At 44.8% G+C, this 17,048-nt stretch overlaps 4 protein-coding genes across 4 annotated transcripts; 2 read left to right on the top strand and 2 right to left on the bottom strand.

Annotated features, from left to right (window-relative positions):
* Window positions 1–250: 250 nt before the first annotated feature.
* Window positions 251–1,760, top strand: JR316_0006676 (Deubiquitination-protection protein dph1; the record flags this gene model as incomplete). The annotated part of the gene is made up of 7 exons (XM_047892422.1): window positions 251–293; window positions 342–461; window positions 525–538; window positions 595–846; window positions 901–1,061; window positions 1,146–1,596; window positions 1,647–1,760. 7 exons carry the CDS (start codon window positions 251–253, stop codon window positions 1,758–1,760), a joined length of 1,155 nt encoding a protein of 384 aa, XP_047747704.1.
* Window positions 1,761–1,982: 222 nt separating this feature from the next.
* On the bottom strand, window positions 1,983–7,558 carry JR316_0006675 (uncharacterized protein; the record flags this gene model as incomplete). Its single annotated transcript, XM_047892421.1, has 10 exons — window positions 1,983–2,429; window positions 2,488–6,201; window positions 6,259–6,315; window positions 6,382–6,520; window positions 6,581–6,720; window positions 6,774–6,922; window positions 6,980–7,051; window positions 7,105–7,143; window positions 7,199–7,368; window positions 7,494–7,558. The coding sequence occupies 10 exons, from the start codon at window positions 7,556–7,558 to the stop codon at window positions 1,983–1,985; spliced, it is 4,992 nt and encodes a 1,663-aa protein (XP_047747703.1).
* A 470-nt stretch (window positions 7,559–8,028) lies between these two features.
* Window positions 8,029–12,796, bottom strand: JR316_0006674 (Hercynylcysteine sulfoxide lyase; the record flags this gene model as incomplete). Its single annotated transcript, XM_047892420.1, has 22 exons — window positions 8,029–8,138; window positions 8,200–8,244; window positions 8,305–8,447; window positions 8,503–8,641; window positions 8,701–8,807; window positions 8,877–9,000; window positions 9,069–9,140; window positions 9,303–9,399; window positions 9,461–9,516; window positions 9,586–9,742; window positions 9,801–9,840; window positions 9,892–9,916; window positions 9,985–10,751; window positions 11,141–11,178; window positions 11,228–11,386; window positions 11,443–11,594; window positions 11,653–11,697; window positions 11,754–11,845; window positions 11,901–11,959; window positions 12,014–12,336; window positions 12,393–12,638; window positions 12,694–12,796. 22 exons carry the CDS (start codon window positions 12,794–12,796, stop codon window positions 8,029–8,031), a joined length of 3,099 nt encoding a protein of 1,032 aa, XP_047747702.1.
* A 1,398-nt stretch (window positions 12,797–14,194) lies between these two features.
* On the top strand, window positions 14,195–16,793 carry JR316_0006673 (Adenylate-forming reductase Nps10; the record flags this gene model as incomplete). Its single annotated transcript, XM_047892419.1, has 16 exons — window positions 14,195–14,447; window positions 14,499–14,527; window positions 14,590–14,881; window positions 14,936–15,007; window positions 15,083–15,174; window positions 15,235–15,372; window positions 15,433–15,486; window positions 15,537–15,619; window positions 15,685–15,719; window positions 15,772–15,869; window positions 15,927–16,088; window positions 16,159–16,177; window positions 16,234–16,369; window positions 16,431–16,499; window positions 16,556–16,613; window positions 16,671–16,793. The coding sequence occupies 16 exons, from the start codon at window positions 14,195–14,197 to the stop codon at window positions 16,791–16,793; spliced, it is 1,713 nt and encodes a 570-aa protein (XP_047747701.1).
* Between the last annotated feature and the right edge of the window lie 255 nt (window positions 16,794–17,048).

Raw genomic sequence — 17,048 nt, 5'->3', positions numbered from 1 at the left:
TCCGATTTAGCACCAATGTCACCATTGCAAAAGGTTCAAGAAATGCTGATTTCAGCTCGCATGAGCTTGATACTCCAAATATCAAACGCCGTTACTTTTGACTGCAAGTCCCACACCTACTCAGGCAGCTTAATCATTACACTTGAAGTTGCGGCCGCGCCTATGGCCCCTAATTCGGCATCTTCGGCACCATCCCTATTATGACGCGGTTGAAACAACAACACCAAACAACGCTTACACCGCTACCGCCATGTCTGAAGAACAAGCACCAGAAATCCAAATAAATGTCAAAGGTATGTTGGAATATGTCTTCTAGGACTACGCTTACAAGGGTGCTTTAGGACCGAGTGAATTGAAGCTGCAGATATCGATAACGACTGATAAAACTGTGTTGGAGCTCAAGCAAGCGATTGCTGCGAAATCGGATGTCGAAGCGGACAGACAGAGGTTGATCTATTCAGGTGCGTGATAAGGATATCATATGTGAAAGGAGAAGTTTATTCATGCATTTATGTCGTCTACAGGGCGTGTGTTAAAGGTGAGCAGAATTATACCCCTTTTGCGTATCATAGTATAGCTCATTACATTCACCAGGACGAAGACCTGCTATCGGTATACAAGATTCAGTCATCGCATACCATTCATATGGTGAAAGGTGTTTCGCGCTCCGGAGGAACACCATCTTCGTCGTCTGGAGGCCCTGCACCCCAACAGCTGCCCACAATGCAAACCGGCCAGAACGTACACGATCCACTCACGCAGCTCAACGGACACATGGGCTTTGGCGCGATGGCTGGTCTGAACCCGTTCGGAGAGATGGGTTTGAATCCCAATGACCCCAATATGGTGCGTCCCTCGTTTCGAGCACTCATGATCAGTGTATTAACCCGCACTCGATAGATGCAATCTATGCTGAATTCCCCACAATTCCTTCAACAAATGTCCTCTATGCTTTCAAATCCTGCGGTCATAGACCAAGTTATCGCCTCAAGCCCGCAGCTTTCGGCGATGGGGCCTCAGGTCCGGGCAGCATTCCAAGACGAGGGATTCAGACAAATGCTGTACGTGTTTTCTCGAACATTCCACCATCATTAATATCCACACAACATGATCCTCATTGAATTATGATTTTCGTGTTCGTGCAGATCCAACCCGGAATCATTCCAACAGATGCTCCGGATGGCGTCTATGTTCCAGGGCGCGGGGCTCGGTGGCGGGTTCGGGTCGCCCTTCGGTGCACCTCCGCCGTCGTTCCCAGCCCCAGGTAATCCCAACGCTCCCACAAACTCGACCTCGAACCCATCATCAACGCCAACGACTCCCCCTTCCACAACGGCTCCCCCTGTGAATCCATTCAGCCTGTTTGGTGCTCCCGGCGCTGGCGCTGGTACAGGGACGGGTGCAGGGGCAGGTGCAGGTGCCAATCCTTACGCGTTCAACCCTGCGATGATGCAGCAGATGCAACAGATGCTTGGACTGGGATCGCCTTTTGGTCCAGGTGCAGGTGGACTAGGCGCGTACGGTTCCACCCCTGCTGCACCCGCTGATACTAGACCGCCCGAGGAGCGATTCCAAGTACAACTTCAGGCAAGTAATGTTGGTCTTTGTGCATTTTGTTTTTAGCTTATGCAAGTTCATACAAATAGCAACTACAGGATATGGGATTCACCAACGCCCAGCAGAATGTACGTGCACTGCTGGCTACTGGGGGGAATGTGCAAAGCGCCATAGACTATATCTTCAGTGGAGGTGGCATTTAAACCCTAATTGTGATTGAGTATATGAATCGTTGTGGTTGCGTAGGTACAACAGTGTTCCTTGTATTCTTATCCTTTCCTGTGTATCCTTTCTAGTTTTGGCGAGCATTGCACCCTGTAAAGTTTGCACCTATCATACATTCATACTTCTGGACGGATTATAAGTGTTCATTTATTGTGTATGTTGGGCGAGTTAATTAATGACTCCAAAAAGACTCACTTGCACTATTCCATAGGCTTCGGAGAATAACATAATGACCATTCATCCCCAATCTTCGCATCTGTGAAGTCAACCCGCGAAACGCAAGATTCGGGTATTGTTATGATATTGCTGTCGTCTGGAAGCTGGTCACTTGGCGGAACGAACATGAGATACTTGCCATATTTGACGTCGAGTGGCATGTAAAGCCATCCAGTGACATTTAAACTGTCCATAACCAAGGCCCTTTGATGAACATAGCGAATATCTTGAGGTTCTACTTCGAATGTAGAACAGTCATTTAGGGGAAGTTTCAGGGTGTCCGTAAGACCCTGAAATCTTTCTTCGCCCATGACTTCGCCCATTTTGAAGTTGGAAAACTTCATCATGTCCAAGCGATCGTTGTCGTCCGGAGAAATGGAGTAAGGCGGTGCACCATTCGTCGCATTTTCCAGCTTACACCAGAGTTCCATCTAAGGCGGTATAGCAAGTTTTTAGCTGAAGGTCTCGAAGAAAAGGGTTCACTAGTACCTGCAGCTCCCATTTCTCTATCGAAGCTACATTCCAAACTCGGACTGATGCATCGTCGGATCCAGATATAAGGCGGGTGTTATCCATCGAAAACGTCAGTGATCTGACCGAGCTTCTGTGGCCATACATTCCGTACAGAGCATAGAATTTCGACGCATGATAGATTATAATTGAGCCATCAGCTAGACCAGCTGCTATACGGCGTCCGTCGTTTGAAAAGGAAACTGATTGGACTTGCCAGTGACATTCCAATGTTCCAATGAGGTCACATTTCGCTAAAATTATTCCTCTATCAAAGGTAAGGTTAACGCTCGAGACATGGGCAGTCCCATCATCCGATCCTGACACAATTCTGCACCCATCTCTCGAAAATGTGACAGAATTTACTGATGCACTATGTCGCTGTAAGTTCGTCACTTTCCTCAGGTGTCCGTTTGCGACAGTGATCAATTGCACCAATCCGTTATCCAGGCCCGCTACAGCAATTATGGCAGTGGGTGAAAATGCTATTGAGTTCACCCAAGGTTTTTCACGTCGATTCCAGCAGCAATCCGCCGGACTGGGGTTGTAATAACGACTATCCCTGGATTTCAACGAAAACTTGTGTTCCTGTTCCATCACAAAGTCCCAGTCGTCGGACAATCGAATAATTTTTTTACCCGAACCAGACCTAATCCGACTCGTGCTATTTCCGGCAAACGAGACCGACTGAACCGAGCTTGTGTGACGCTCCAGCAAACATTTTTGCTCGCCTGTAAGAGCATCCCAGACTCTAATTGAATTATCAGAAGAGCCGGAAACGACGAGAGTTGCATCTTCCGAGATAGCAACTGAGTTTACTGAGCCTTTGTGACCCATCAGCACATGCATGACCTGGCCCGCTCCGCTCCATACTCGAACTGACTTGTCGCTTGACCCAGTCACAATCAAAGAACCATCCCGAGAAATAGCGACTGACTTGACGGCACTTGAGTGACCCTGAGTTATGTGCACCTCTTCCTCTCCTCTTACGGCGTCCCACATTCTTATAGTTCTATCCGCTGAACTGGATATGATGCGGGTACCGTCTCCAGTGAATGCCACCGAATACACATAATCGACATGACCCTTGAATAGGTTGGTTTCCTTGCCTGTGGAGACATTCCACAGTCTCACCGAACAGTCAGTTCCACCGGAAACAATACGGGTTCCGTCCAATGAAAACGCCACTGATTTTACCAACCCTATATGGCCCTTCAGAGTCTTCGTCACTTCCCGCTTTGAAGTATCCCAAATTAAGATTAACCCATCCGCTGAGCCAGAGACTATGCTTGTGCCGTCATCCGAGAACGCAACGGAATATACCCAGTCCGTATGACCACTCAAAGAATAAACCTCCGTGCCTGTGGACACATCCCAAACCCGAATCGAGTTGTCTGCCGCACCAGATATAATCCGGGACCCATCACTGGAGAAAGTGACTGACTTGACTATGGCGAGGTGACCCAAGAGAGTCGCCTTCAATGTGCCAGTTAACGTATCCCAAATTCGAAGCAATTTATCGCTGGCACCAGATACAACCTGAGTTCCATCCTTCGACAATGCGACGGCGTTGATTATACTGTTATGACCTTTGATCAGACCCTTTGCCTCCCCGGTCAAAGTATCCCACAATCGAATCGATTTATCGGTTGAACCTGAGGCTATCAATCCTCCATTTCCAGATATCGAAACAGAGTTGACCTGATCATCATGACCCTCCAAAAGATGCTCCACCTCACCCGTCAAACCATGCCATACTCGCACTGACCCATCTGATAAACCAGCCACAATATGTGTATCATCAGCAGATATAGCGACTGAAATGACTTCGCCATTTGTCAGGAAAGACATTACGGTAGTCCCGCCCTGTAAAGCATTGCGAAACCGAGGAATTCGAGGGAAGTGCGCCTTCCAGTTCCCGCAAGGATGGAGGCTACGTGGCCAGGTCGCCAATGAAGAGATATAGAGGTGTGGAGTTGAGAGGGAAGCAGGGCTTCCACTAAAATACACGGCAAAATAAGCTGCTTCGGCAAAATGTCGGCTTAATAAGGCACTGGTATCAGACAGTGTGGCAGTCCAATCTCTGGCGGCCTGAAGCATGGGGTAGCAATGGCCACGGAACCCCAGCAAGTTCATGGCTTCAATCCAAAACAGGGCTTTGAGCTTTAAGAAACAAGATAATGTTTGGTTCAGAGGCTCAGAAGAAGTTATTGGAACAGTAGAGCATAGATGATGATCCCAATGCCGACAGGCATACCGCAAGCTTGGTGGAATATTGCGTTCAATTTCTGCTTTAATCGTTCCAACTTCCTCGTCGAAATAGAAGGAGGTTGGTATGTTGGCAATATTAAAACGTAACATGTTTTCCATGAGCCGGAAGCAATCATTGGTGAGACGTCGATGATGATTTGGTAGATCAAGCCAAAAGTCCCTAGAGCGGGCCTTGTCCATCATAAAATCTGGGAATGACTTGTGGTAGAAAAGAACTCTGTCGTCTTTGACATATATGACAGAGTGAAGACGTTCTACGACGTCCTTCGCCACTGGGAGGTAGGAGAATTCGGGATCTTCTTCTTCTACGTCAACTTCGAACAGAATATCAGCAGCAGCGGCTATTGTCAAAGGCTCTTTAGCACAGAGAAAAGTGTACAATATCGAGAGCCGGTCCATGCGTTCATCTCCACTGTGACTCCCAAAGGCATCAATCAAAATATCGTAGTATAAACGGTTGAGTAACATCTGCGAGTCTTGTAATGAGGATTGCGATTGTCTCGCCTTCTGATTGGAAAGAAGGTTGTTAAGCACCCTCTTCTGTTCTGCTGGTTTACGGTGTTCCAGGAGCTTTACAAATGTGGCAGCGTAAATGAACAATCCAGCCGCGTGTTCTTGGAGCGCATCCAGTTCCGGACGACCTACAAAGTGCGGGAGACAAGAACGAAGGTATTTGGAGATATCCTCACGGGCATCCTCTTCCTTGACATCCTGTAGATGATATATTTCTTTGCGCAGCAAAGAATTTACGTGGTCTACGATTTCCTTGTTTGTCCTGCTGGTTAAGAAGAACTTTAGACCGTAGAGGTCGTTTTGGTGATACCTGTTGAGAATATCAAAGAGAATAAGCAGAAATTGTGAACCTCCACTTCGCTCTATTTCGTCAAGGGCATCGATGACTATGAGGTAGTGCTGTGGAATCGATGTATCTGCACGACGAGCAGATTCACATTTCTTCCAAGGGCCAAAAAGGAGAGCGTCAAGCTGAGTGGCAATGTTATGGTTGATCACTTCCAACCGCCCAGAATGGTACAAAGCTTCTGCAAAGGGTTTACATTTGAGTGCCAAATGGTATACGATCGTAGGCACAATGTACTTGGAAAGTCGTGTTTCGTCAAATTGTCGAGAAGCGAAGAAATTTGCTCCAAGGACGATCGTGTCATCAGAATCTCCGGCAAATTCAAAACGTCGAGCTATGGAGTATGCAATTGTGGTCTTCCCTGATCCAACGTGACCGAAAAGCCAAAAGACCTTTGGACTGGTTTCCGAGATATCTTTAGCCCAAGCTACAATATGTCCCAGGATGCCAACACGTGTTCCTGGGGTACAAACGCGACGATGTAACATCTGCCCTTCTTGACCTTCGAGATTATAATCATGGTGGGCAATATTGGAAGGCCTGAGGCGTTCCAGAAATTGATCCTGGGTAGGAGGATGCCGCTTAGACGAATCAAAGTCAAAAGGGAATAAACAACTAACCTTGAACGCTTTGTCTACTTGATAGATAGCCTTAAAGGTCCTTATCCCTAATGCCAACTATTATTTGTGGAAAACCTTGTGAGCATTAAAATTGACGGAATGAGTCTAAGGTCTCAGACACACCTCCAATTCCACCCTGGAATCGTCGATGCGCTCAAAGATGCCTCGAATGGTGACTGTAATATCTTCGTGGTCCAGAGCTGATACCAGTTTTGACTTGTCGTCAAGTTCCTTCAATTCATTCAATGAATCAAGGAGAGCTCTGCACGGATAAAATTACTTTTTATAAAAAACGATAGATATAGCGTCAAAAGAGACCCACGTTTTGAAATGATTTAACCATAATGCTTCCTCTTCCTTCCTTCCTAGCGTAATTTGTGACAACGTAGCTTCAACCAGCTCCAGACGTTGCCCGGTTTTGACGATTGCTCTTGCTATTGTATCCTTATTTTGTTTAATTATCTATACAAATATGCTTGAGCGTTGCAAAAGCACCGAAAGCAAGCAGTACTAACTTGAGCCACATCAATGATAGTTTTGATAAGGCCCAAAGCGACCTTCACTGGGTTAGGGTCCGCGATCTCCAACGCCCTCGTCACGAGGGTTTGGAGTACCCTGCCTGTCAACTTTAACTTACGCCCAGAAATCTTTGTATCATCGCTGCCTGTAAGTATGTGTATCAGAATTCGTGACTACTGGCTTCATTTTATGCTGCCTTCACCTATATGAGGATGGCTATTAGTCAGAGTACTGGTATCTAAACCTGTAGATCTCGAAGCGACTTCTGTTTGACCTGGTTAAAAATTGAGGGTAATTTTTCAAATCATGAGCTAAATCACCATTTACCTTCTTTTGAACTTGACTTCGATTGATGCTTCAATGAATCTACGGGATGCCTAATAAGACGATGCTAGAACGCTTTCCGTATGGATATACTAACTGTTTTTGTCGAATGATTTGGCACCCATTGCCTTTAAAGGTTGTCTGAAAGACCATCTTCGAGATGCTCCAGAGTCGCTCTCAGAGTTGTTACTTTCCATGACGTGGGCATACACCGTGAATATGCAAAGAAGTTCCAATGTCAAGTTCGCGGATACTAGGCCAGCGGCACTGCAGAGTGAGAGTACGAAGCAAAAGCTATCTGACTTGTGTCAGACGTGAGAGTGCCGTGATCATAATGGATATTAGTGACTAGTGACTAGTGACTAACGACTGCTGAGTATTAATGCGCTCACAATCGCAGGGTTGTCGCAGGATGATTTGGGGTGATTGAAGCAAGATTGAAGTTTGAATCATTCATGATTTGGTTACTCAGCCGTTTCTGACTAATCACTTTTTCGAAGTCCGAACAGCGTCACAACATTGCGTTTGGTGGTCCGATTAGAGTCCGCGTAATGTTTGCCATCCATGACCACAACATACCGAACCCACAATGAATTTGTCAGTGTGTAACTGTGTTAGGTGGATCTGTCATTTCCGTTGGCTGCAGTGTTAAAAGTTGGATCTATTACAGCGCATTGCGCGATGACAGGAAGGTTATTCAAAGCCCTCAATGAAGGGTGCCGGTGAACAATGAGATTATGTTCATCATCATCGATGGTCAGTTTAAGGTCGGTTGTCGAGTTTCCTCAATGTTGAGGCGACGTTATGCTCCTAATACACCTCTACGGTACATATATCAAGTTTATTAGCACTGCATAAATAATGGAATAAATTTCAATAGAAGATTATTTAACCCTTGAACGAAAAATTATATAGTATGTCCAGCATCTAAATCTCACTGTTGGGAGGCAACTCAAGCTGTCTGAGCTGAATGCACTTGGGGCTCATGTCGGAGGGGTATCGGGATATGATTAGTTTCTCTTCCATAGCCTTAATGTCTGCATTATGAAATGTTAGTTATGAACACACAGAAGCCATGTCGAGTAGTAAGTCACTTACACATGGCAACGTGCTTGGAATGGAACCTGGTAAGAGAAAGGTTGCCTATAGTAAAAAATGAGTCAGAATATGGGTGTCTGAGCAGTCAGGAGTAGACCCATTTACCGTGCATATACCATAATCCTTTCCTAGGGAACGGTCGGAACCATGTCATTTCCCCTTCCTCATTCACGCCAAAAAATGGTGGACATTCTGAAGCTACGGATTCACCGCACAGTTGGGATACAATCTGACGGACATCGCCACCTCTGTATGATCCACAATTGGTCACCTCGGGTCTGATAGAAACATAAGAAGACTTACCCTGTGGCGCAAATAATGACGTCGGCGTCAAGACGACTTCCGTCTGCGAATTTTAGCCCGTGCTCCTCGTATTCAAGTATAGCACTGTCGCTCTTTATCTTGATGTCTCCGTTTATGATCAACTGGGACGCGCCGACGTCTATTATAATGACATTGTTGTCACGGATGCAAGGATTCCGAATGTTACGGGGAGCTCACCGAAGTAATGTCCACCTCCCTTTTGTTTTAGGTTTAACAATATTCCAGCTCCAAGGACGCCGTCGTTAAGCTTAAACCCGACTTCCCTAAGAGCGTCCTGCATCTCTCTAACCCGCGAGGATATTTGCGTCAGCAAAATATAACATCCAAAAATAGATCTAACGTCAATAACGTACCTCTGACTGGCAAGAATGGCTGCGGTGTTACGTTGAGCCAATCCTCCCTCCAAGAGGAGATGAGGTATGGATTGAGACAACTGATCAGATAGGTCGTTAGGTGGCGAGGTTTCACTGTAGAGGGCTGAAGTTAAGATACGTAATTAGTTTCGGCATTTCACATAATGGATAATCGAAAAACAGTCTGCATACGTCCAGCGAAAAGATCCCAGCATTTATCGAGATTCATGACGAGAGTAGCTGATCGTTGGTACATAGTCACATCTATTTGTACGTACACAGTCTGTAAGTATTGAAAGAGTTTGGTTCCGATGTCACTTGCCTATTTTCGCCCTCGCAAGATCACTCGCAATATCGTGGCCTTTGTAGTCACAGAGAAACAGCATTCAGACCTGCAAGTGTGATAGACTCAGAATGGAAACGCACCTGAGTTACCCGTTCCAATAACAACAACCTTCTTGCCGACGAAGTTGGTTGGTCGTTTGTATTTCGACGAATGTAAAATCTCTCCTCGAAAAATGTCCTACCAGTAAGTCAGTAAATTTTAAGTAGATAAACATATATGAAATGAGAACGATACTTACGGCTTTGGGAATAGAAGGCATCCGTGGAACTCCGTCACCTTGCCCTGTGGCAATAACTGAAGACAAAAACGCAGTTAGTGATGTTGATGATAATTTACTAGAAAGTGACAAAGTTTTCGTCTTACCGAAGTGGTTAACATTGAATACGCGAATGACCCCATCCGGTTTCTTTACTCGGACTGTCCAGGTCTCATCCTGATGCTGCACAGCATCCAGTACAGTTGATGAAGTCCATATGTTTAATTCCAAGATATCAGCATAGTGTTCGAGCCAATCCGCCATCTACAGAACTATCAGCACATGTCGATGCTCTAGACGAAGCTACGAATTGAAACGGCACCTTGAAACCTGGAGAGTATTTCGGCCATGTTGGGGGGAATCTAGTCTTGCGTAAGTTTTACAATAGGAATTTGGTCAAAATAAACGCATACGGAATATACGGCATATTGTCATACCCTATCGGTGAAATTGCGAATCGATGATTGAGGATGTGTACCGTTCTTAATGAGAAGGGAAGTGCTCACAAATTGGGAAGTGAAGACACAAAGAGTCGTATCTCTTCCTCCATGAATCCCCAATCCTACCATCTTTTTCGATGACCAAAGTGGGCACATTGAGATACTTTAATCGTGCTGCTAGGCTCAACCCGCTCTGGCCTCCTCCCACGATCAGTACTGCCGGATTAGACTCTGTGAACCGGTTTTCTTGTTCTCTGTGATCTCTCCATGCGCTCGAAGCGACACGTACACTCTGTCTCGAAGGGCCTATAGACTCTGGGAAGTCTTTCAGGTTCTCCAAGTTAGTAAATAACGTGAAGGCCTTCCACCCGCCAGGGGTTGGGACAAGCCGAGCAATAAAGCTACAGCGTCCCACGTATGTTTCAAATCCAAACATTACGACAATCCACACCAAATCAGGATATGGCCTCTGCAATCGAGCGAAGTTCCTCCAAGTGAATGAATGCATTGTCATGGTTTGCATGCGGGCGTTGAGGAAAGATTGAATACGTGATATTCCATCGAACGTGCGGATGTCCCATGTGAGTGCGTAGAGATCCCTCCACAGCGCATCTTCACAAATAAGTCCCTGTATTCCGGAAACATTCTGTTCCTGGGCAAAGGAGGAGAAAGCGTCGAACCAATCCTTTGCAATTTGCGCGGCCGTGCTTTCTGTTACATCGGGCATACAAGTCTTTACCCCGAGTCTTTCGATGGTAGGGATACGGAATTTGGGAAGGAAGGGATCCATGGCTAAGAATGTGGGTGCTGTTGCTGGTTCTAAGAGGTTCTTTCTTGATCAACAAGATATGTCTATATAAACCACTGATGAACAAGTGACAGTCTGTGGGTCGGGGACACGAAACTCGAAAGTAATACCGAGGTACACGTGATCCAAAAGACATCCTACCCATATTTTTTGTGACATTCGGTCCACACGAGGTAATAAAACAAGAAGATGATATTTCTCCGGATTTCTTGTACATATTAATTAGATCTGGACCGCAGTTTAAACAAACAAGGGAAGGCTATTAATAGATAACTAAACCTATAAATAGATGCATAACAAGTAACTACACAACAGCCTCGGTGATAGAGGATATCTCGTCAGCGATAAGATCAAAGGCTGTGTGGAGATGGGAAACCCATGATATTGGATGACTTCTCCAGTTGTTGACAAAACACAACTAAATTCTCCCCCAATTTCTTGAAATCATCGATCTGAGGCCCGGCGTGAGCGTCATTCGGGCTTTGCAAAGTGTAAACTTACATCGTTATAGATCTGGGCACTGATTCTAACCCACCACTTTCCTCTGTAGTAGAAGATAGGAGCAAACATCTTGTACGTACTTAGGAACGTGTTTTGGTACAAAAGGTAGATCTCTCCGGAGGGTTTGATGCTTTGATGAATTGGAAGTGATACGTTAACCTGAGTTGGAGTTAGTGGTGTATTTAAAACATACTACAAAATGCAATGGTGCTAACCATGTTCCCGATCAACTCCTCTGCAATTCTATCGGAGGACATGACTTCCGTTTTTAGAATAGCTGCGACGCAGCGGCCCCCTTTCAATGCTAGCTCGTGGCAGTAGTCGTTGATCTTTTTCTCGCCTCCGATATACTTTCGGAACGCAATTGCTATGCCAACCATTGTTTTCAGAAAAGCTGTGGCTGAAGAAAATAGCAATGGACGAACCATATTCAATGCTAAGAACAGACATGAGATCGGTTGACCCATTCCCTAAAGAAACAGTAGTTAGCCTGAATCACCAATGAACAAATACCTCTGGAACGTACAATAGAATTTTGAGACAAAGCTACTCGGCCTCTTTCCAGGGGTTGGGTAAGTCAAGGGAGGAGTAACGGTTGAGTTAATTATTTCTTGATTTCTAGGATTCGAAGTCAGTGTAGCCGCCCATAAGAGAACATGTCCATCAAATTCACCGTAAAGGGACATAGAGTATCGAGCATCCTTTCTTTGTGAAGAGCCATTTGCTGCAGTTCTAACATGACGATAAGAGTCTAAACTCAAGGTTTTTCTGCAAAATAGAACTTGCCGTCATCCAAAAATCGGGATCTGCCGAAGAAAGGTCAATGTCGAGTTCATGCCCGATGGAATGAGCACCGTCGACAACACTCCAGACCCCTTCTTCCTTGCATATTCGAACCATTTCTTTCCATGGAAGAATTATTCCAGGAAGAGGCATCATTGTCTCGAAGATGGCCACAACTTTTCCGCTGCCTTTCACAGATTGCAAATGTTTTCGAAAGTCTTGCAGAATAGCAGCATGGGAGAGTGGAAATGGAAGCTTGAAGACAGACTTTTGTGGGGTCTGCATACGGTTGATTGAAAGCAGTACGGAATCAAACACAGAATCAGCTTTTTTTCGTACCAAGTCAGCTATACATAGTCTGCTAAAATTTCGATTGGCTTACTGTGTACAATCACGTCGGAAGATGTCCACTGAAAATTATTGAGGACTGTGTTAATTCCTGTAGATATATTGGGGATAAAGACACAGGTGCTAGGATCGGCTCCCAACATGGGAGCAACTAGCTCACGCGCATCGTCGATGCGTTCGAGAAGCTTTTGGCGCATGAAAACATCTGGATTTCGCTCGATTTCTTTGGTTATCTCGAAACAACCATCCTGAACTGGGATAGGAAGGGCCCCAAATGAACCTTTTATTCTTTGTGAGCAACATTGTAAATGTTGTGAGATTGACGGTTTTATTACCATGGTTAAGGTTAACGAACCCCTCCTCCAAAAAGAATAGTTTCCTTGCATCCTTGCCAAACTGTGGAGGGGGAAACGAGAAAAAGTCGGGTGAAGCGCACATGAGAGATTAAGGAGCTAGCTTTGACGATATCGAAGTTGAATAGGTTAGAGAATAGATCTTGAAAGCAGATATCTTCGCATACGGATAAATTCCATTTTATGTCTGAGTCTATGTATAGATCATAGATACAGGTGTTCGGCGAATGGTCAGTTGAACTCTGCTCCGCTGCAGTAGTTCTGGTTTTGATTCTCCGAAGAGCGCCCGATATCCAGTCACTAGACTCAAACTTCATCATAATATCTACGTCCAAGCTGGTGAAACTGTTCTACTATGTCAATTACTTTTGGAGGTTGTCACGCTGCGAAGCGCATCGCACATACATTCTGTCTATTTATAATATAAATATGGCTGAAGCATGTTCCTATCCCCTTCCCGATTACGTACTGTACCTTTACCTGGAGTTCCTTGCCGTTAGAAGCTATTTTGAACTTTTAGGCAACCTCCCAAAGTTTGATTTTGATTTCCAATTTGACACGTAGACCCAGCGTACGATGTCCTAGTTTATGTGGTCTCTGGTCAAGTTGTTTCCTACCAGTAAGCCAAGGCTACATTTTCTGCTTCGGGCAAGTTTAAGACCTTGAGAAGTGTTAGACGGGCACATCGGGGAGACCTTCTATAGCGCTCGACGTTCAGAGAATCAGAACCACATCGACATGAATTCCTTTCTCCACATAAAGCTTCTTTGGCCATGCGTTTCAATAGAAAGCAGCTGTTAACTTGAATTAATGGGAATTATGCACTCTCCGCAGCATAGTAGACATAGGGGTTTTTTTACTCTTATATCAATTCCAGTTTTTAACGAACAACTGTGAGATTAAATCCTCGATGATACTACATCGAAACAATGAAACCTTCTTCAAAACCCACTTTATTTTGGTTGTGCACTTGGCATTGACCCACGTCTGTATGTCCTCGGCTGTATAATGCACACTCAGAGACCATCGGCTTCGGTAGCTTTGTGCCCCATATGCATACTACTGTCAAACAAAATCAATAAATTTGTTTAAAATACAACCAAACAAATCTGGAAGGTTGGCGGAATTATCATTGAAGTTTTGAATAGGGTCACCAGCAATGTAAGCTTCAAGATCATGATCTACAATGTGTTAAAGTTCTATAATAAGATTCAGAGCGATTTCAGCAACGATACACATATCCAAGGCGCTAACCGTTGTAGTTATCTCCGGTTGTGTCAGTTACCACTCGGGGAGCGCAGCTTAATTATGTACTGAACACTCCAGGTTTATCCGTAGTGCCTCATGACAGCCTGGGATGATCACGATATCGGCCAGAGAGTTGTATGTATTTTCAGCTACATAGATTAGTTAAATGAGGGGGAAAAGTACAAATTAGCAGTAAATTTCTCGCTACAACCCCCACAGATTTCTTCCTCCAAAGATGTCCCATACAGAATCCTTCATTGCCCCACCTTCCGACATGGAAATTGAATACACTTTCGATTTCCACCTTGCCCACAATCCCAACTATCCAGTATTTCTTCGGCCTGAGGGTTCTACTGGCGGTTACAAACGATTAATTACCTACTCAGACATTGTTCCAGGGATACATAGAGCAGGTCAAAGCATCAGAAAATTGACGAATACTTCCTCAAGCTCCCCAACGCCTCTGGTCGCTATATTTGCTGAAATGAGTTGGTCTGATATAAACTGTGGCAATTATGTAGAGTTGACTCTCCTTACAGATAACATGACATATGCGACTGTTATCCTGGTATGTTCCGCAGGTTGTATATCCGCAGTCTAGTATGCATACTGACTTTCAATGGCGTCAAGGGTTGCTTGAGAGCTGGTGTGACAGCTTTGCTAATTTCACCCCGTTTCCATCCCTCTGTTGTTGCAGAACTTTTAAGAATGGCCGGCCCTTCTCATATTCTCACCAACGATCGTCTTCGAGAGAAGACCTCGCTCGCCTTGCATGAGCTATCGAAGACCCCGTCGTATGCTATGCCGGCAGTAATCGATGCTCCTCTCCACAGTGATCTATATCCAGGACACAACGACTTTGACCCCCTTCCACGCCATGCGGAGGAATTTTCCAAACGTGCACTCATCCTTCACTCCTCATGTATGTTGCACAGGTCCTATAAATGTTATGCAGTGTTAAAACATTTTCCACTAGGTTCTACCTCGACTTGCCCAAAAATAATTGAATGGCCATCTAGCTACATCACTTCCAACTCACTGGCAATTAGTAGGTTAAATAGATTCGCCCATATTGAAGGCATTCGGATATCACAGGTGCTGACGATGGTCAAATTTGCTTTAGATTACTCCGACATTTTCATGGAAGGGAAGCTGTTTGGTGCACAATCTGCAGAGTTTTTCCATACTGCCGGGTTATGCTTCCTATTTTGGCTGGTAGGTTAATCTATTTTCAGTTCCTGATTCGCGTTGATTCGTTGGAATCTATTAATTCAGCCCAGAGCTGGGTTTATCATGGCTATTTTGTCCCCCGATGATCCGAGAGCGGTCATACCTGCAGACAGGGATATAGCCTTTGAGGGATTCGTGAACAGTCAGGTGTCCGTTGTATGGTCTTCTCCACGTTTCTTTGAGGTATGTCGTCATGGCCAAGAGGGTCATACAGACGGTTTAAAAAGTAACACGCTCTGGTAGGCATGGTCGAACGACCCGGAGAAAGTCAAGTTCCTGGCAGAGAGAGAATGCATTGTAAGTAGATGTGCCTACTTGGAGATATATGTTCTGACGACGTTTTACAGGTGTTTGGAGGAAGTCAACTCAGCAAAGCAGCAGGCGACAGGTTAACGTCGCACGGCGTCAAGATATGCAACGTTTACGGAGCGTATGTTGCATCTTTAAAAGATTGTAACCCCTGGAAGTTATTAAATACGATCTTTTATTTCACAGAACTGAGTGCGGTTACATCAGTAAATTTGTCTCAGGTAAGCATTCAATTATTCGAGCTGCTCTTTTTGACTGAACAAAATACCTCAGAACCGCAATCCGAAGACTGGGAGTATTTTTCCTTGAATCCGGGTATTAATTGCCAGCTAGTCCCGCGCGAGAATGGGGCCTTTGAACCATACATTATTGTAAGATTTGATTATCAGGCTGATGTGCATTATATGTAACTAAATACAATCGTCTAGTCTCAGAAAGGGTTCCATGAACCTGCCATACGCAATGCTGAGTGGAATGGCAGACCAGCATATGCCACAGGAGATGGTTTGGTGCCTCATCCATTCAAAAAAGGCTATTACAAAGTCATCGGAAGAAACAAAGACCAGATCCTACTTTCTTCCGGGCAAGTGGTTAGTCACTTCAAGTTATTTCCCTAAACAACAAGACAATAACAGAATCCTGTGAAACCTGCTATTCTAGGTAGATCCAATGCTCCTAGGTAAGCCCTCACCAAAAGAATATATGCAGCTTCGTTAAGTTCGATATTATTAAAAGAGGACTCACTACGTGAACACGAAGAAATCAAATCTGCTGTGGTTTTCGGACACGGAAGGCCTTTCCTTGGAGTTCTCATATGGCCGAATGCGTTAGAAGCTGGTAACGATACGCCTACTATACTTCAACGGATCTGGTACTTTTCAATTGTTATTTGGAGACCTTGTCTGTAGGCTGACGGATTACAACACATTAAGGTCATATGTCGGCGGCTTCATATGGCAGCCTGTCTCCGAGAGCAATAACGATTCATTTGAGCGCATCTGGTGAGTGGAAATAATATATATAGTGATATTCTCTGATTGACGGGCGTCCTGTGTAGGTCCATTATTGAAGCTAAAAATAGCATGCTTCCTGTTCATTCTCAAATTCGAAAAGAGGTATAACTTGACCCATTGAAACAAGTATCACCCAAGTAAGCTAATACCCGATTTTAGGCTTTCATGATAGCAGATAAGGACAGGCCATTCCAGTTCGGGGAAAAGGGTCTCCCCAAGCGATCACTTATCCTTGACGACTACAGGAAAGATATCGAAAAGCGCTACATGAGCTGCCTCTAAAGCTGAACTGTGAATGAAGCAACAAACAATGTGGTATGTATTCATCGCTTCCATGTCCACAATTTCAACACAAGCAAGGCCTGAATAACATCTTAATAATCATTAGTTATGTCAAAGCTATTTTTATCTTGGACAACTTATCATTCAAAGTCTTATATTCGCATTTATTATTAAAACCCACTGGCAGCACGGCAGTAGGCCGCGTATATTATCACTCCTATGCAAGTACTCCAGCTGCATAATTTATTAATATGG

Source organism: Psilocybe cubensis, chromosome 6, assembly GCF_017499595.1.
Source record: "Psilocybe cubensis strain MGC-MH-2018 chromosome 6, whole genome shotgun sequence".
Classification (NCBI taxonomy): Eukaryota; Fungi; Basidiomycota; class Agaricomycetes; order Agaricales; family Agrocybaceae; genus Psilocybe; species Psilocybe cubensis.
The sequence above is the reverse complement of the archived record's forward strand: the minus strand, read 5'-3'. Positions and strand labels throughout refer to the sequence as shown.